We start from the raw sequence: 20,321 nt of genomic DNA on the forward strand, positions 1-20,321 counted from the left end.
TTCTTTCTCCTTTAAGTTGCTTTTGTCAAGGTATCTTACCACAGCGATGAGAAAGTAACTAAGACATAGTTTGGTATTGGAAAGTGGGACTGGTTTGAGGGAGGTTTTTAGAACACTTGGGAATTCTGGGTTATAAAATACTTTACATACTTTAAAATGAGCTTAATGGGCCACTCTGGTGTGTGGAGGGGTTAAAATACAATGCTGGAAAAAACATAGATAGTGGAAGCCTGGTTCCTAAGGTTTCAGAGAGGGGAACAAAAGACTCTGCTAGGAGCTGAGCTAGGGTCAGCTCGGATGATATTTTGTCCAAGAATATGGCTTCTTTCTGCGGCATCACAAGAACTTGTGTGAAGCTGAACTTGAAGATAATCTGTCTGGCAGAGGAAAGGCGTTGGAGCAAGCTTAGCGTTCCAGACTAGGAGGATACAAACAAGGCACTATAAAGAGCTGCTGAGGAGATCAGCAGCGTTTAAGAGCGGTAACCAGCTTTCTTGTCTTCTCCACCAAGAGGGGCTGTGCAGGAACTGTGAGTTAGAATTAACTCTTGCTCCTGTAAGTTGTGCTCATCAGAGCATTGGATCACAGCAGGGAAAGTAAGGCAGGCATCATGCTACTCTTTCATTGAGGATTATTTTTGCTTCTAAGTTCCTTGTGGATATTGCTGCATAATTTTCCTTTATTATAGTATCCTTATCTGAGGTTAGTATAGAGGTTTTATTAGCCTTTAAAGTAAGTGGGGATTTACTTTCTCCTCTTTAATTTTTTAGGAAAGTTTGAGAAGGATTGGATCTAGCCAGTCTTTAAATATTTGGTATTTAAATGGCTATGAAACTCTCAAGCCCTAGACTTGTGGATAAAAGACCACATTTTTAAATTTCTGATTCAATCTCTTTACCCATTTTATTTACCCAGTCTTGGTAGACTATATGCCCCTAAGAATGTATTCATTTCTTCTAGGTTATTCAGTTGGTTGGTGTATAATCATTTTTGTCAATTTCTTTGTATTTCTGTTGTATCCATTTTCTTCTCTCTGGTATAACTAAAGGTTTGTCATTTTTATCCCTCACTGGTTTATTCTCTACCGTGTGTCTAGTTTTTCACTTATTTCTGTTATGCTCATGGTTAGTCCACTCTTCTGCTAATTTTGGACTTTCTTTGTTCTTTTTATATTTCCATGAGGTATAACATCCAGTTATTTAAATTTTGGTCTTTTTTTAAGCCAAAAATTAACTTCTTAGAACTGCTTTCAAGCAGCTTAAGTGTGGGCATGTTACACTTCCCTCTCGTCTATCTCCAGCTACTCTTCCACTTTCCTTCTGGTAACTTCTTCCACCCATTGGTGGGTCAGGTGTATGTTACATAATTTCCACCTAGTTGTGAATTGCCCATCTTTTGCTTTCTTCCTGTTATTATCCTCTAGTTTCATGCAGTTGTGGTCAGAAAATATGGTTGGTGTAATTTTATTCTTAAATTTAAGGTTGGTTTGGGGCTCAAATATTATTTATCCTGAATATATCTCCTGTGTGCTTTGTATTCTGCTGCCTTTGAGAAAATGCTCTGGGTATATTGGACTTTAAAATATAATTTAAGTGCAATGTTTTCCTATTGATTTTCTGTCCAGATGATCTGTCCATTTCTAAAAGTGGGTATGAAAACTCCCACTATTATTGTATTATTGTCTATTTTTTCTTTCAGCTCTGTGGATATTTGCTTTGTATATTCAGATGCTTCAATGTTCTGTGCTGTTTTTTTTAAAATTGTTTTAGCTATTGATAAATTGATCCTTATCATTAAATATTGACCCTCTTTGTCTCTTGATACAGTCTTTCACTTGAAGTCTATTTTTAATCATTTAATCACTCTGTGAAATTTGATTGGTGAATTTAATCCATTTATATTTAAAGTAATTGTTGGTATATCATGACTTAATATCACTATTTTAAATTATTTTCTAGTTGTTTTCTAGATCCTGATTCTATTCATCTCCTCCTTTGCTTTCTTTGTGACCCTATACTTCTCTATAGTAGAATACTTTCATTGCTTTCCCTTCTGTGCACCCACGAGGATTTGCTTTGTGGTTCCTATGAGGCTTACACTAAATGTCTTATACTGGTCTTTTAAAAACTGACAACTTAACTTCAGTAATAGCTCTGTGTCACCTCTCTTCAAGTGTGTGTTTTGGATGTCACAGTTTACCTGCTTTTGTATTTATTGATATATTATTTTAGCTGTACTTATTCTTAATACTTTTGTCTTTAAGATATACGTGTAAGTAATTTACCTACTACCATGATAGTATCAGAATAGTGCAAATTTGATGTGTACTTACTAGTATTGAAGACTTTCATATGTTTTGATATTATTAAATTGCATCATTTTGCTTCAGCTCAAGGAGTGATACCATTTCTTGTAAGATGGGTCTAGTAGTAATGAACTATCTTTAACTTTGGTCATCTTGGAAAGTCATGTTTCTCTTGTTTTTGAAGGATAGCTTTGCCAGGTAAAGAATTCTTTGATGGCAGGGTTTCTTTCTTTCTTCTTTTTTTTTTTTTTGTTATTGTTGTTTAATCATTTTGAATATGTTACTTTATTCTCTCCAAGACTATAAGTTTTTTTTAAATACTTTATTTTGTCTTACTTTTATCTCAGTGTGTGTTTTGCCTGCATGTACGTCTGTGAAACACATGCATGCTTGTTGCCTATAGAGGCCAGAAGAGGGCATCAGTTCCCCTGGAACTGAAATTACATGTGGGCGGTGGGGATGACTTGCAGTCTTCAGTAGTTGCCTGAGCACTTGAAGAGATAGCCACCTTTTAGACTTTTGGGAATGGCTTCAGAAATGAAATATCTTCACTGTGTGGGTTGAGTACAAACAATGTGGCACCTTGCTTAGTTCTTCCTTTCACACCTGGGACCACATGCTTGACTCAGGAATTTGGGGTTTGCAACATCTGCAATATGTGGTCCTTGGTGCTGCAAGGGATATGGTGACAGAGGGGCATCTTGATATTCTCAGAGGGTAGCTGTGACAAGAAGCTGACACAGCAGATGCTGAGACTGTTGTTGAACATCTAACTGGCTGTGGGAATGACAAGAGCTGGGACAGAGCCATTACTGGATATATGGGTTGGGTGTGTGCTGTGGATATCGCTCTGTGTAAATAAAGTTCTGATTGGCCAGTGGCCAGGCAGGAAGTATAGGTGGGACAAGAGAGAAGAGAATTCTGGGAAGTAGAAGGTTGGAGAGAGACACCGCCAGCCACCGCCATGAAAAGCAACATGTAAAGACACCAGTAAGCCCCAAGCCATGTGGCAAAGTATAGACTAACAGAAATGGGTTAATTTAAGATAGAAGAAGTAGTAACAAGAAGCCTGCCATGGCCATACAGTTTCTAAACAATGTAAGTTTCTGTGTGCTTTCTTGGTTGGGTCTGAGTGACTGTGGGACTGGCAGGTAAGAGAGATTTGTCCTGACTGGGCCAGGCAGGAAAACTCTAACTACAAATGGCGTCCAATGTGTTGGCAAGAATTTCAACCTAAAACCTGAGAAAAAAGATTCTAAAACGGAGCTAAAAACAGTTTCCTAGTTGTCTCTCTCAAGTTAGTGGCAGCCTGCTGGTTTGAGCTACTGTGGCGGGTTTCTGGCTTGTGCATCTGACCTACAGTGTGGCGAGAATGAGGAGTCTACAAGCAGCACTTTACTCCACTGCATGGTGGATTTAGCCTTTGTGAGTTAGGAAAAAAAAAAAAGGGTTTCTGGGCTATGCGCTGCTTTGATAGAACTGCTTCTGATAGTTGATGGTACACATGGCTCCAGACCCAGAGCTGGTGGTAAACTGTACCACTGCCATGTTGGAAAGCTGAGGTGGGTGGAGCCAGCAGCCACAGAGGTGTTTCAATCTTACAAAGATGGATATTACACAGAGAATCTGGTTTTTCTTGTCTTTCGGACTTTTAACTGCAGAAAAAGATTTGATCATAAAAGTTGTTGAGTTAAACAAATATGTAAATTTTAAAGGTACCTTGACTTCAAAATTTGGATATAAGGATATGTTGCTTTGGAAAAGAGTCTCTGTTTTTGTTTCCACAGAAAGCCAGAGACTATGGGCTTGTTCCAGATTAAGATACATCAGGTTTGATCAGCCAAGACCACCTGAAAGGTCTCCAATGACACAATGGCCCAGATGATCCAACATCCAGAATGGTTTCAAGGCACCTGGCTCAGAGGTTTGTCCTCACGGACTACTCCATAATCCTAAAATTTTCTTTGTGTCCCCATAAGATACAGGGCCCCCCTCCAGCAGGAAGTAGTAAGAGAAACTGCGCCCACATTCCCAAAATTATCAAGCTGGCTTCAGAGATGGAATTGGCTCACTCCTTCTCTAAACCCAGGCATATTGTTAAAAGAAAAGGTTAAGAGATTCTTGTGTCCCAAATCAGAAGAGCCCTCTGGTGTGGGACAGAGAAAAACCAATATTTTTATTTAAAGCAGGTTGATAATAAATACAATCTCTTTCTAAAGATAAAAAGGGGATATGATATAGATATGATAGGATGAAAGGGTAGATTAATGAACTTACTTCTAAAGAGCAACAACTCATTTAAAATGTTTTACATTGGTATAGATTTTAATCCATTGATACAAACTTAAAGTTAATTTTGTTATACTGTGTGTATATTTCTACTCTTGTTTAAGGTATTATGTTTGTACAGCTCATTTAAAGTTGTAATGGATAATTAAAAATAGAGTAATAACTGGTCGTCTATGATAATCATACTCATAGCCATGTTAGTTAAGTCTTCTAGGTATACACAGAGATATTTCAGATAGACAGGTAATCTTCAAACACTTCAAAAGTCTACAGAATATGGCATTTAAAATATTTTTAAAATTTAGACTTTCTGGACAGTTAGACATGTCTGCTCCTGGCAACACTGATTTACTTCAGAGAGGAGGATGGGCATTGAAGATACTTCATATGGAGTTTATCTTCACCTTGGCAAAAATAGCCATTTGGGCAAGAAACTGTTCTTGCCTGGACTGCTCGATCAACTGGACATGCAGGACCCATAGAAAGGTGACCACTAAACTTTGCTTGACAAAATGGTCCTTCAGGTTCCTGCTTCACAGAGGAAACTGCCAGACATTCTACAGGACACTGAAAAAACTGACCAAGAGACTCTAGCCCTGTGGGCTGAAGACAAATGCTCCAACTTTACAAAGGAACATTAGGTGACCGTCCAGGCTGCCTGCTGTCTCTGTCTACTCTTGCAAGACTCCCGAAAAATGCTTGCATCCTTCTCCTGGTTCTCAGGTAATATTGTATCCTTCTGAGGTCTTTGATGTGGTTGAAGGCTAGATAGTTATAATTTCCTCAGTTATGATAAAAGATAAGTTATATATAAAACCTTAGACTCACAAATATAAGATAGATAGGATATCTTCTTTAATATTGTTACTGTAATTCTTGCTTGATAATTGTTTTGTTATATGTAATTGTACTATGTAAAAGTTAAAACCTTCCTTAAAAAAAAAAAAAAAAAAGAAAAGGGGAAGTGCTGTGGATATCGCTCTGTGTAAATAAAATTCTGATTGGCCAGTGGCCAGGCAGGAAGTATAGGCGGGACAAGAGAGAAGAGAATTCTGGGAAGTGGAAGGCTGGGGGAGACACTGCCAACCACCACCATGAAAAGCAACATATAAAGACACCAGTAAGCCCCAAGCCATGTGGCAAAGTATAGACTAACAGAAATGGGTTAATTTAAGATAGAAGAAGTAGATAACAAGAAGCCTGCCATGGCCATACAGTTTTTAAACAATGTAAGTTTCTGTGTGCTTTCTTGGTTGGGTCTGAGTGACTGTGGGACTGGCGGGTAAGAGAGATTTGTCCTGACAGGGCCAGGCAGGAAAACTCTAACTACAGGTGTGTCTACAGTCATGGGGCTGGTAATGCATACACATCCCATTATAAAGCCTGGTTTTGTACACCCATCTGGCGCATGGGAGCCAGCTCCAGAGACAAGGTCTGTATAGGTTAACAATAGTGCTCAAGCTAGCAGTATGATTGCAGGCAAATGAGTGCTAGCTGTGAATGCAAGCACAGTGTTGGTCAAGGTGATGAGTGATGCAGCTAGGGATGGTTGTGTACACTAGTGTAGATAAAAGGGTTGACTGTGAGCACATGAGTTGATCAGTGTCAACAGCAGGCTTAGTGACTCCATAGACACATATAGCTAGAGGCATCGGAGCTTACACTGACACTCATGGGCAGGGGACCAGCTGTAGGAGTTAACATGATTATGGGGTTTTATGATGGGAGTTAAGGCTGGCAGGCATGCTCATGACTACATGAGATAGCTGCAGGCATATGTTTAGCTAAGAGACCAGAAAACAGGAGTTGAGGCTAGCTGCTCATGGGTACATGGCTAATGGATTATTCACAAGTACACATGTACTAGTTAGCCTATTCTTGCAGTGGGTACACAGGTCATTTGTTTATGACCCACTGGCTGTACTGCTGTCCAGTTGGGTACCCCTGGAGGATGAAGCCAGGTCATCTCCCCGGGAGAGGAAGAAGAGAATTAGTGGCTCAAATACCTGGGGACTGAAAAAGTGAAAAACTATGGGTTCCTTAGTGGTGAAAGAGGATGGGGTCTATTTCCACTGCGCTTCTGTTGGATTCCTATGTGGTGAATGGTGTTGTGGTCCGCCAGGCCAGACACTGCAGGGTGCATGATAATGAAAGCTATATGGTATTGACCAAGACGGTGCTGGAGCTACCCAGTGAAGGCCGCTGGTGTTCTCTGCAGAGCACACCACTGGAGACCATGGTGATTCCTGCTATGTGGCTGACACTGAGAGTCCCTGGCCATCTAATTTGTTCCCAGATTGCCTGATTTCTTGTCTATATTAGCCTCCCCAGTGATCTGGTGGGATGATGTGGAAGTGAATCATGTAGGAACTGTTCTGAAAGACTAGGGAAGCAGCTTGTTCAGCAGTCTCTACTTTTTATCTGTGAGAGGAATTTGTGAGTGAGCGAATCCCTCCCTGTCCTGGGCATTGCCAGTCTGGGGGTAGGATGGTGTTGGTGAAATGAAACTGATGTTCTTACCCATTTTTTTTTGTGTCGTTTTTCTCAATATTTCTTTCATTGTCTTGTAATTTCTTAATTTGATTTCAAGTTGTCCTAGACTAGCTGCTTTTATTTGTGCATGGCTACGTACTTGTTCTTTGTTGGGGGGACAAACCTGGGACCTCCCTCTCTGCCTCTTTGCTGATCTCACCCTACCCTATGTTTATGAACTGAAACTCCTATGCCATCTGTTCCTTTCTATTATCATCAAGGAAGAGGTTTATAGTGGGAAGCCCCAAGTGCCAATAGTATGACAATGTATTAGGAAAGTCTCCCTGCCTTGGGGTTCAATTTCTCCACTTGTCTAATGAAAACAGGGATCCAGGTTGTGCTTATCTCAGAGAGGATGGCTTAGAGCCAATAGATGGAGCCTGTATTGCCACTTGATGTAGATCTAGAACTTTCCAAGGTGGTGGTAAAACTCACTTCATAGTTACATGCTTGTTATCTCAGCCCAGATTTCATGGAGAGTGACTAAATCTCATGCCTCAGTCACAGGAACAAATATCTAATGACCATAGACAGCAGCATTACTCAGCACTGCTTATGTGCTGAGTATTCTCAACACACCCTCATCCCCAGCTGCAGAACCCCACAGTTTGGAACTGATACTGCCAAGGTTCCACATGGGAGGAGGCCAAGGGGTTACAGGTTGAGTGCCTGGGTACAAGGGGTCACTCTGACTCCACCTAGTGTCTTTCACCTGTCCTGCCACCGTGTCTCTTCTTCCCTGCCCCCAGCCCTTGGGAAAGAGCCAGGCAAGTTGAAGAACCAGTAACATCTGCTTTAGCTGCGGGATGAAGAATGTGGAGAAACTTGTGGTCCAGGAAGGCACCTGAGACTCAGCAGCACTTTCCATGGTGTGGTCATATGCAAAGAACCTCAAGGAGCTGAGAAGGTGGCCACAGAAGTGATGGCTAAGGGCCCACAGGGAAGCTCATGAGAATGGGAGCTGCCCAGGTCCTGTCTCCGTTACCTGGAGAGCTGCTGTTGTAAGCCTCTCTGTTGGGAGCCCACACTCCCTAAGAGTGCCAATTCTCCTCACCATCTTACACTGTAAACCAAAGTTGGAGGCCGAGGCCTGGCAAAGGCCCATTACTCACTTTTAATGAGACAGCCAGGGAAATAAATTGGCATATGTTAGCGAAATGGCTCATCAAGGTGAGTAATTATCTTCATGACTGGGGCAGTTTACCCTCAGATGAAAGAATTTGCATCTCATCTTTCCTTGGCAGCTCTTGAGAACAAGGACCAGGAGGCCAAGTGGAGCCTGACCACTAATCAGAGGTGTCTTCACTCAGCTCTCTTGTGGTTTACCATGTGCTTGTCATGTCCCAAACTCCAAAGCTTTTGTGGGGACAGACTGAACAACTGATGACGGGGAACTAGAAACCTAGAGCCTAGAGGAGAAAACCACACCTCGGCATTTCTTCTGCATTTTATGGTGTGTGTGTGTGTGTGTGTGTGTGTGTGTGTGTGTGTGTGTGTGTGTGTGTATAATGGGTACAGGCCAGCCTTTCATAGACATGGCTTAGCTTGGCTTGCTGGAGAAGCTGTGAGGGAGTGCTTCTGGAAGTTTGCACAAATAGAACTTATCTTCACCCCAGTATTCCATCTTCTCTTTCCTGTGCACCAACCTCCTGCCCTGTACAATTAGCATTTAATGGTGTCCAGATGTGCAACTCTTAGTCCTGTCTCTTTTAGCCTTCTGTCCTAGCAGTCAGGTAGATCATCTGGAAGCTACTTGAAGTGGGGATCAAAGTATTCCCTTCCTCTATGGACTCTGGTGTTGTTCTTAGGAGGCAGAAGATTTTACCACAGCACAAGCTTCCTTCAGGTCTCAATATCATGATGCATTCCTGAAGATGTAGGAGCACATGGCTAATTTCTTTCCCCTGTAGATGTTGGCTAGTGAGATTCTCATGTCTAATTAGCAGTTTCACTCCAGCTTCTAGCATGCTTTATACACAAGTTCACTCTTCATGTCCCCTTGATTCTCTTTCTTTTGTCCTCCCTCATTGCTTGGTATCTTGAGTTCTATTCTAGCTCCATTTTGAGTCCACCACCAAACCTACCACTTGGCTACAGAATGTGTCAGGTCTTGCAACTTTTGCATCCTTCTGTGCTACTGAAATGATAATCTGAAACAAAGTGGGGATAATATATAGATACCCACACAACTTACACTACAGATGAGCAATGTACTCAGCAAATAGTACTATTTCATTACAATCTAGCTATAGTCCATGTAGATTGAGTTGATTGGATCTCTGGCTATGTGTATACTGTAATAAGATTCATATTAATGGGGATGAAAAATATCCAAGTGGTTTTATGGGACCATTTTTCAGTTCAGTTCAAACTGGGAGGAGGCTCTGCTATGGTTGAAATTCTCAAAGGGGAGTTCAGCAAGAGTTTTAAAGATTCCTTAACAAAGTTATGGTTGAAAGGTGGCTTAAAATTCCCAATTCTATTAGTATCTCTTTGCCCAGAAGAAGAAAGAAGATTGTTGTGGTGGTGACTGGAGGGTGGGGGCTCATATTATAACTGATAACACTGAAAGGAACCCAGATGTGGCCAAGGTGATGATGAGGCTCACACTTAGATAACAGTTAAATAATTCTTCTGGAAACTATCTTTGTTTTGTATACAAATGTGTGAGATTCTGAGTTCTCCAGACCATGTTCATTGAGGTTCCTGGGATTTCTTGGAAATAGGTTAGACTTAGCAAACTTCTAATCATGAATGAGCCACTATCTCAAGGGCATAATTGGGTTCTAGATAAAGAGTTGCAAGGAAGGTAACACTGTCAAGTATATTTGGGGCCCCTCTTGGCCTTGAGAACAGGGATGGTGAATTCCTTTTTCCTGACCGCACTGGTATCTTCTCAGGACACTCACCATTTCTGTCAATGGCAAAAGGCACATCTGTTGTGACAATTTCATAGTTGCAAATCTGGCTGTACTGGGGGGAGCAGTCCTCATCAATGGCTTCTACCTGCAGGATGCTGTCGTAGATCTTGCCCTCTGTGACGATGGCCTTGTAGGCTGGCTCTTTGAAGGTGGGAGCAAACTCATTGACATCCTTCACCTGGATATGGACCACGGCCCTGGAGTGCAAATCAGAGAGAAGAAATGATGGTAAAGAAGGAGTCATGCCATATGATGTGGGACATTGATCCATCCAAGGCCATGTGAGTGAAGAGGCCTCAGGGCTCTCAGGACAGATGCTGTGTGAGCACCTCTGTCTCCCCTCCCCCTGGAAAGCAACCACCTACCTTGCCTTGATGCTGAGCAAGTCTGCCCTATAGAATCATCCCCATTCTTTACCATTCCCTATTGCCCACTTCAGGCTACATATTCCCTCTCCATCTTCTCTATTTTCCCCATTCCCTTCATCTATTCACCCATTCCTCCACTCTGTAAGAAGTCAAACAGCTCTTATATCATGTTGTGACTGAGCCAAATTCCATAAGGGACAGAGCAGAGCTGACTCACGGCGAGACATATGTGACAGAGAGAAACAAAGAGCTTTGCAGAAATAAGAGAAAAGTTTAGACTAGATATGAGCCAAGGGGTGGGCTTAGGGAATGCTTCCTGGAGGAAGCCATGCTTTCACTTGGTCCTGGAGGTGGCCTGGGGGTCTCTCCCAGAGAAGAAAAGCAGGTGCAGTATTCCCAGGGTAGATATCAGCTTGTGCAAATGTTCTGGGGGCACTTACCATCACCTTGGCCACATCTGGGTCTTTTTCCAATATGACCAGTTATAATACAAGCCCTATCACCACCGCCACAACCAACTTCCTGCTCCTAGGCAAAGTAAAGCTAATAGACCTGGGAGTTTTAAACCACCTTCCAGCCATACTCCAGTGTGACCCATAGATGGATGAATTTAAAAAACAGTTTGTAAATAGAATAAATGGAGAGGGTAGCCCAGGGCAGAAGTGGGAGACAGGGAGCTCACTTGTGTGACTTCTTCCAGGCTGCCTCCTGGGGCCCCACACCACAGTCATAGGCCTGGATGATGAACGTGTACTCCTTCTGCAGCTCACAGTCGATGGGACTCTTGGCACGGAGCCGGCCCTCTCCAGATGTCTTATTCAGCACCACAGCCTCAAAGGGCAGCTCCTGCCCATGGATCTTGAATGCACAGATTTCCCCTGCAGAAGAAGAGAGTACAGTAAGGTTGAATCCTGGGAGTCTCCAGACTGAAGACAGTGTGTCTATTGAGCCAGATCCGCAAGCCCACAACTTCTACACAATTCCCTCCACACACTCAGGATCCTTCCTCTAGACTTGGCTTCTGGAGTTCAGCCTCCATGCTCATTTCATAGAGAACAAAATGAAGTGTTTTATGCACGGGGATGTCACCCAGCAGTAGTTGTGTAGTCTTTGTATGGGGAGTGATGTTTTCCCAGTTTCTTAGTCTTCCTGGCAGATTTTGCCCTTGCCCTTTGCCTGGTCTGGGATTAAGGAACTTGCTCACAGTCAAAAGGCAAAGGGCTGTTGATGAAATTAATCCAGGGCCAAAGATGTGCCCAGTCAATTGTCTTGTGACAACATCTTCAATGTTTGAAAGTATGTTCCATGGGTTGGCAGCATTGGCATGACCAGAAGATGGTTAGAAACAGAGTCCCAGGTCTTACCAGACCTGAGCCAGAGCCCCCATTCATCTTAAGAATGAGTGTTGCTTTTCTGTGTCCTTCACTTGGGTTTACACAGAGTATTGCTGCAACTGAATCTCCTTCTCTTCCCCTAACCTCCATTATGCCTTTCCACCTGCCTTTCACAGTGGGGGTAGGCAATTTTCTCTTTTGAAACAGTGGGAGTGAGTCTCTGTGAGTTCAAGATTCCCCACGGAGCTTGAACAGCTAACTTCTTAAAGAGGAGAGCCTGTGGTGAAATTAATGCATTTTGCCCCTTTAGCTGGTTAGTGTTCATTATAACTGTTTCTCTGCATTAAAATTATAAGGGCACAGGAATCTTCTTTTTTCCTCTATTTGTGAATATTTATTTCTTGAACTCTGACTACAAAGCAGGCCCTGTAGTAAATGTTTTGAGATGTGTTGAAAATTTGAGACATGTCCTCTTATGGTATTGAGAATACTGGTAGACTTCAGAAAATGGTGCCCAGCTGTCTAGAGGCCACTTACAGCACAGAGGGGTATGCTAGCACTCTGAGATGGGAAGGATGGCCCGTTTGTAGGCTACTGAAGTATGGAGCCAATATATCTGGGTTCAAATTCCAAGTGTGCTATGTATGAATGATAGGTTTAAGTCAGGTGACAGTGCTTCTCTGGGTTTTAGGTGTGCCATCAGTATGATGGTTCAGGGGATGAAGTCAGGGAGAAGGACATCTACTCTGAGATGCCTCACCCTTGCTCTGACATTGCTTCAGGTATATGCCTGGACCAGGGAGAAGCACATGCACTGCCAGGGACGTGCCTAAGAGAATTTGCTCTCAGGGTGACAGAAGCACTGGCTTGTCTCACTCTAACCCTGGCTCTATCCAGCTGTTGATAAGAGCTGACAATTTGAGGCAAAGGAATAATGTGATTGATTGCATGCCTGCTTTGGGCAATGATCTTTGTATCCAGGCAATCTTATTTGACCTTCATAACAAACCTACAAGGCAGCTATCCTCTACAAGCTTGTACAAACCATTATTGTCATTCTGTTGTTGAGATTGGGTCCCATTATTTATGTCAGGATGGTCTGGAACTCACAAGCCTCCTACCTCAGCCTCCTAAATACTAAGATTATAGGCCTTCATGACTCAAACTTACACGAATTAGAAAAAGGAGGAGGAGGAGGAGGGAGAACAGGAGGAATAGGGTGAAGAGGAGGAGAGAGAAGATGAAGAGGAAGATAATGAGGTTACTTACTCAATGTCACTAAGGTAAAATTGGGCATTAAACCCAGGGATGGCTGGCTTGTAAACCCATATGTGTTCTACTATACCACTCTATCTTTAAAGAACACTAAGATGTCTAAAGAGCCCCCCAGGGATGCCTCTGGGAATGATTCATATTCTAATTCAAGTGTGGCTAAGCCAAGTCCCTCATTTTCCATAGAGACAGCATGCCATGATCTCTTTCTAGCAATGTTTTCTAAGATGTTCAGTCAATACCAATTTTACCCGTGGGCTTTTGCTTTTCTTATTATTTCTTTGATCTTCAATTTCATTATGAACATTCTATGTTCACTACCTCCCTTCCTAGTTATTTCTCAAATATAGATATATAATAATGGATAAGACGGGTTGTGGGGCAGGTTCTAACAGGAGCATAGGCTCTCATTAACTGCTGCTGCCCAAGGTTCACTGGGCATCTCAGCATGGCTCATTCTGACAAGGGTAATTCTGTAGCCTTCAGGGCAGAAGCACAGGTTTTATCTGTTTAATTCCTGCTCTGAATTAGCTAGTGTACCTTGTGATTCTATCCCAAGATCAGCACCTCTGTGACAATGTTACCAGTGTACTCAAACTGGTTGTGAAGCATTCTCCAGAGTACCCAACCACCCTTGTGATTATAAGGCTAATCAGACCATTTCATTCTGAAGAGCCAAGTTAGACCTAAAATAGATGAGGATAATTTTCTGCTGGCAACATCTGATCACAACCAAAGTAGTTCACAGGACTCAGCAATCCTTATGAAGAAAAAAGGGAGGGGGAGGGAAAGGACACAGAGACCCGGGGGAGACAGGAGAAGTAAACTTTTGAGTCACATATTCCCATCTTTCTTAGTTCAGCATAATTCAGTGGAACTAGCATTTTGGAGGACCAGCTATTATAGCGTGGATATGAAGGGACCCCCACCTCAGGCCTCATTCATTGCAGGCTTGGTTCCTTCTGTATGCAGCAATGGTCAGAGGTGTGACCTTGGAAGGTGATTGAATCATGAGGCACTAACCTGGTAGATGGACTGATGATCCATTGATGAGTTCCTAAATGAATGGGCTGTTAAAATTCAGGATCTTGCTACACAAAGTAGGTCAGTGGGAGCATACTCATGAAGGTTAGGGCTTGTCCCTGCCTCCCCCTTTTTCCTCTTGTCCTTCCTGGCTGCCATAGGTGAGCAGCTTTGTTCTACCATGTGCTCCCAACATGAGTCTTAGTCTCACCCCAGGCCCAAGGCAATGGGGCCCAAGGTCTGCACAGCCTCACTGGGGCACAGAACAACAGGGCCAAGGGTCCATGCATTGAGGACTCTGACACAGTAAACCATAGAACACCATTCCTTTTCAGGCATTTTGTTAAAGTGACAGAAAGCTGATGATCACATCAAATAAGCCCTCGCCACTGTACTACACTAGAAACACAAGGGTGGACAGCTTGGGTACCTAAAATCAAGTGTAATTAGCAGTCCTTGGGTTGGAGAAAGGACTGACTACAAACAGGACCATCTCAGGGATCATTTAGTGTTTGCCAACTCAGACTGGAACAGAATTTGGTCCCTTTTGAACTCATATCACACTAATTATCAAGCTTCTTTACTGAATACTTACGCTCCTGTTGCACAAACATTTTCTTGATGGATAATCCATCCATTCATGCAGTAAATATTTATCAGGGACTAAGTGCCAGGCATCACTGAGACAGTGATGAACACAACCAGCCCCAGCTATGGTCCACACACTACTACTTGCAGTCCAGGCAAATAAGCAGTCAGATAGCCACAGATTGTATCCAGGAAATCTTATTTGACCTTCATAGCAAACCTACAAGGCAGCTGTTTTATACAAGCTTATATAAATCATTATTGTCATTTTGTTGTTGAGACTGGGTCCTACTATTTAGTTTTGGAACTCACAAGCCTCCTACCTTAGCCTCTTAAATACTAAGATTATAGGCCTTCATGACTCAAACTTATATGAATTAGAAAAAGGAGGAGGAGCAGGGACAATCATGTGCACTGAAGAAGAGATGTAGGGTTCAGATCTGGGAACATCACATGCGCACTGAAGAAGGGATACAGGGTTCAGATCTGGTGAGACATGCAGGGCATGCCTGCCTAAGCATGTGAAGGCTGTGCAGAGACTGCAAGAGGATAGAGAGGAGACACAAGGCTGTTGGAATGACATCTTGTTTCAGGCAGAAGGAACAATATGCCTTGGGGACCTTCAATAGGAAGGGACAGGGTGAGTTCAACACTGTGGGGTCCAGTGTGGCAGGAATAGAAACCACGGTAGGAGCAGCTTCTCTGGCGTGGCTATGAGAGCACACAGGGTTCTGTGGTCAGAAAGGCCCTGCGCTCCAGTGTTTAAAGCTGGTGCGGCTGATGCTGGGGAGACAGCTCCATGGTTAAGAGTTTGCTCTGCTGTTATGAGGGCCTGAGTTTGAATCCCCAGAACCCATGTAAAATGACAGGCATGTCTGTTCACAACTGTTACCACGGCACTGAGGAGTGGAGACAGATTCTGAGAGCCTCTGGTTCTGTGAGATACCCTGTCTCAAAGTAATAAAAGAGAATGATAGAGAAACTATCGCACACAGGTACATGGGGCACATGCACCCCCCCCCCACACACACAGACATGCACACAAACTGGTGCTATTAAATAGAGGAAAGATTTTCATGTTTCTACAGTTAGGACTATATCAAATAGAAAAATTAATACACCACAAACTGAAAGAAAGAAAAAGCTAAGAGAAAGATCTGGGATGGAGGTTTGGAATGAAGATGCTCACGCCAGCTCTCAGCATCAATATCTGATACACTGGGTCACCTTGGTCTAGAGTTTGTTACTAATAAAGGTTTTCTGTGGGAGGATGAAGCACTTGAAAGAAAAACAAATCTGACTGAATAGTCTCCAGATAAAAAACATCACTATCAAATCTTGTTTTCCAACATTTTGTGTGTGTGTGTGTGTGTGTGTGTGTGTGTGTGTGTGTGTGTGTGTGAGAGAGAGAGAGAGAGAGAGAGAGAGAGAGAGAGAGAGAGAGAGAGAGAGAGAGAGAGAGAAAGAGAGCTGGTGTGGCAGAAACAGTGTATGTGACACACAGGTTGGCAGTCAGCTGAGGTCACTGAGCCTCTGGGTGTCATCCCCTACTCATTGTGGCTGAAGGTAGATGAACTCAGCTTCATCACAAATGCCCTTGAGAGCCTGACCAGAAGGAATAGTCATAGTTCTGGAGTGGGATGTGCTGGCTTCCTTCCCTCAAGCTGCTGTCTGTGGTCCACAATTACTTTCTCTTTAGCAGTAATGCATGCCCCAGACTCAGCAGAAATTGGTGTGGCTGTCTCCTCAGTTCTGTCAGAAGTTTCTGAGAAAAATGTCCTTCAATTGATTTTCTTTATTTTTTTTAAAGATGGATGTTATGTGTATGACTCCTTTGCCTGCTTGCATGTAGAATTGGTACCCACAGAACTCAGAAGAGGGCATCGGATTCCCTAAAACAGCAATTACAGATGATTGTAAGCCATCATGTGAGCACTGGGGGATCAAACTTGGTCCTCTGCAAGAAGAAGTGCTCTAAACTACTGAGCATCTCTCCAGCCCTCCAACTTGGTTTGCAAAGAATATTTTGAAAGCCCAACTCTTATGCTTGAACAATGGATTGTGCTGATCCCATTTTTCAGATGAGGAAACTGAGTCTGGGAGGGGTCAAAGGGCTCATCACTGGTCACTTTGACAATGATGAATGAAATGTACCCTGAACATTTAGTCCCATCACCCATCAGCTCATGCATGGCACTTGTCACCCTGTTACTGGGATGCCTCAGCACAAAGCTTAGTCTGTAGAGATCCCAAGGCTCTTCGTAGGGCGACACAAGGGCATGGTGACATCCTATTAACACTAAGATGGTTATCTGACTTTTCACTGTGCTGAGCTTTGTGCTGCTGATGTAAAAGCAATGGCAAAAAGATGTGGGAGTCTGAGCAGTGCCCGGCTGCGTTTTCACCATAACATCCTCATAGTTAAAAAAAAATAAATCAGTTAATATCAGCAGAGAATGACCTTAGCTCCTCAGTAAATGGTATTGATTTTACTGAATTTGTTAGTCTAAACCCTTGGGTTCATACTTTTTTCTTGTTACTGTTGTTTTGAGACAGGGTCTCATTATATTGCCCAGGCTAAGCTCAAACTTGTAATTCTCCTGCCCCAGCCTTCTGAGGGCGGGCATTGCAAGTATATACCACCACACCCAGCTGATGTTGGGTCCTGCGGAGTTCAATGGGATGAAACTGGAAGAGTGGTTAAAGCCTCTGGCACAGCAGGTGTGGTGTCTGAAGAGTGTGAGGAAGGTAAGTTGTAAGCCAAGCAGGGACTGCCTAGAGCGTCTCTTTTCACTTGAAAGCATGGTGGACAGGTGCATGGGGTTCAAGAAAGTGTTCGTTGGCAATGTTAAAATTTGAGCTTTTGTTTTTGAAAATTTGTGTCTGCTATAGTTAGTTTAAAAATCTTGGGTAGTGATAACCAATGTGACCTTTTGATACCTCATAATGAAAGGTTTCCAATTTTGAAAAATCCCATTTAACAGGACATGGGATATAGCTATAAATGACCAATGCAGAGTGTCATATTGTTATATATGGTAAAAATTTAAAGTACAAGACAGATCAATAGCTTCTTGCTGTTGTTTGTTTTGTTTGTTTTCCAAGACAGCGTTTCTCTATGTAACATCCCTTGTTGTCCTGGAACTTGCTCTGTAGACCAGGCTGGCCTCTAACTCAGAGATCTACCCGCCTCTGCCTCCTGAGTTCTGGGACTAAAGGCGTGTATCACCACCACCCTGTAGTTAGAAGATTTCCTGTGTCCTAGCCTGCTTGTGGTCGGGACAAATCTCTCCCACACATGTCTCCAAGTAAACACACAGAGGCTTATCTTAATTAAAACTGCTTGGCCATTAACTCAGGCTAACTATTGACTAGCTCTTACACTTAAACTCAGCCCATTTCTGTTAATCTATATGCCACCACATTTTCTGTGGTTTTACCTGTGTGCCATTACATGCTCCTTCCTAGATGGCAAGCTGCTGTCTCTTAACTCAGCCTTCTTCTTCCCAGAATTCTCTTTGTCTGTTTATCCCACTTATACTTCCTGCCTGGCTACTGGCCAATCAGCATTTTATTTATCAACCAATCAGAGCAACACATTCACAGAATACAGAATATCCCATAACACTCTCTGGCTCAAATCAATGTCTTCTAATGAAACATTGTGCACTGGGCTGAGAGATTGTGTTTCTCTAAATTCTTATTGAAAACCCAACTTTCAGAATAATCACATTAGAAGGGATGTCTTTGGGAGTCAAATGTTCTGGTTGTGCCTTCAGCTCTTGCATAAGATTCTGGGGGAAATGTCTGTAAGCAGATCACTGGCTTTGTCTTTAGGACCAGGACTTGTCTGTACAGATAAGCTCCAGGGAGACCTCCTGATTCTTCTGCTGAGGGAACCTACAGTGAGAAGGTGCCACTAAAGAAGAAATAGTCCCTCAGCAGACAGCCAGTCTTTCAGCATTTTGATCTTTTTAGACCTCCCAACCTCCATAGCTGTGAAGAATACACTTCTGCTGTTTTTAAAATCCCAGTCTGTGGTATTTTGTTGTTGCATCCTGTATGGACCATGACACCTTATATGATAAGTGTGTCAATTTAATTTCACTTTATGCATTTATTTCTTAAGAAATTACAAGAGGACTTCAGATGTCCATAAATAAGCATGTCTACAATGATCAGAAAAGATTATTAAAGTGCTTCCCCCTTTCTTACTGCATAATTCTTTTTCTATTGTTATATTTTCTTCACATATTTCAGTTTAAATAACCTAATAATATACATGCAAAGCAGAACCAGATTTAAGGATCTAGATACTTCTATTAAGCTAGATAATGGAGAGATTTCAAAAATGTTGGCAATGCTATTTATTATAAATTTGATTTGGAAAACATATTTGTCAAATCTTGTTATTTATGGCAACATGCAATGAGTTTATTACTGCTATTTTAAATAAATGACTGCACATTTGAGAGTATCTCAGATTTGGTTTCTAATTGAATAATATTAATGGATGACCCACATAAAGAAATGTGCTTGAGAGCACTTACTAGTGATTGAGAACATAAAGAGGTCATGGGAACAAAATTCTCAGAAACTGCTGTTCTTACCATTCCCAGATATAGCTGTCACATAGTTCCTGGGGTCATATCCTGTTCCTGGTGTGCAACTATGACCCCAGACCTTGCAGAGAACTCACAGACTCGGTTTGCATCTCACATGTGGGTCACTAGCGGAAGCATCCAGGCAGAATTGTATATCCATACAGTAAAGTGTTGGGGTGAAGGAATATCGTTTTTGCTTCCTGTGAATCCCAGGCCAGTCGGGCTGGGGTGGACTCTAACTCTGTGGCTGATGGCTTTTGTGGTCTTGCACGAGTCTCTTTCTGCCTGCTTCCTCATCGCTAATACGAGGTCCTATCAATAGTAGTGACCTCATAGAGTTGTCAGAGGGTTGAGCGACTTGATGTATGCAAAGCATTTCATGTCCAGCCTGGACTGAAGTGTCACTGCTTTCTATGACTTCTGTCATTCTATTAAACAAAACCCACAGGATTCTGGCACAGTCCCGCTTCCTGATTGAAAACCAAAGAGAGTGAATGGGCAGATTATTTAATCATCAGAAATAATTCCAGTGTGTGTCATATGTGTCATCAAAACAACCTGGCAAAGTAAAGCATCTTACATCAATTGGCTGCAGCTCATACATTTCTCCCCTCACCCCCAGAATGTCACTAGCTAATGACAATACATTGGAATTTACATAGCATCAGTACTGTGCCATAGGGAAGCTCAGAGTGGGGGATGGAATGGGTTTGTTTGACTATTTTTGCTTATCAGAGTGACTGGGGTTTGCTAACAGCCTTTTTGGAAAAAGTTAAGGGAACTGAATATGTTTCCCTGAGCCTACCATTTCTACATCTCCAAGAACCATACCATTTTAATGGCTGTACTGTCCCCTTGAGAAACTGCACCACAAACACAAAGGTAGTCTTAGAGAGAACATCTATCCAGGTCCATACTTCCAATACAGAAAAGTTGGGTATTGGGAACCACCTCCTTCTGACTGGGGAGGTCCCCTAGAGTTTGACAGCTTGCTGTCAGCTACATACTCTAATCTCCCTAGTACCCACCTGGCACTCAGTTAGCACAGACTACATCATCTGACGGTTGAGTACAGGCTTTCGAGT

General features: G+C 42.6%; 1 protein-coding gene across 4 annotated transcripts in view; it reads right to left on the reverse strand.

Moving 5' to 3' along the window:
• Clstn2 (calsyntenin 2) overlaps positions 1 to 20,321 on the reverse strand; it is a 608,806-nt gene that overhangs the window by 133,380 nt on the left and 455,105 nt on the right. For all 4 annotated transcript variants that reach the window (XM_036191651.1, XM_036191650.1, XM_036191654.1 and 1 more), the window contains exons 3-4: positions 11,098 to 11,293; positions 10,036 to 10,244 (exon numbers count right to left, since the gene is read on the reverse strand). In XM_036191651.1, coding sequence (XP_036047544.1) covers positions 10,036 to 10,244; positions 11,098 to 11,293 — 405 coding nt within the window. The remainder of the gene's footprint in view (positions 1 to 10,035; positions 10,245 to 11,097; positions 11,294 to 20,321) is intronic.

The sequence above is a fragment of the Onychomys torridus genome, chromosome 7 (genome assembly GCF_903995425.1).
Source record: "Onychomys torridus chromosome 7, mOncTor1.1, whole genome shotgun sequence".
Lineage (NCBI taxonomy): Eukaryota > Metazoa > Chordata > Mammalia > Rodentia > Cricetidae > Onychomys > Onychomys torridus.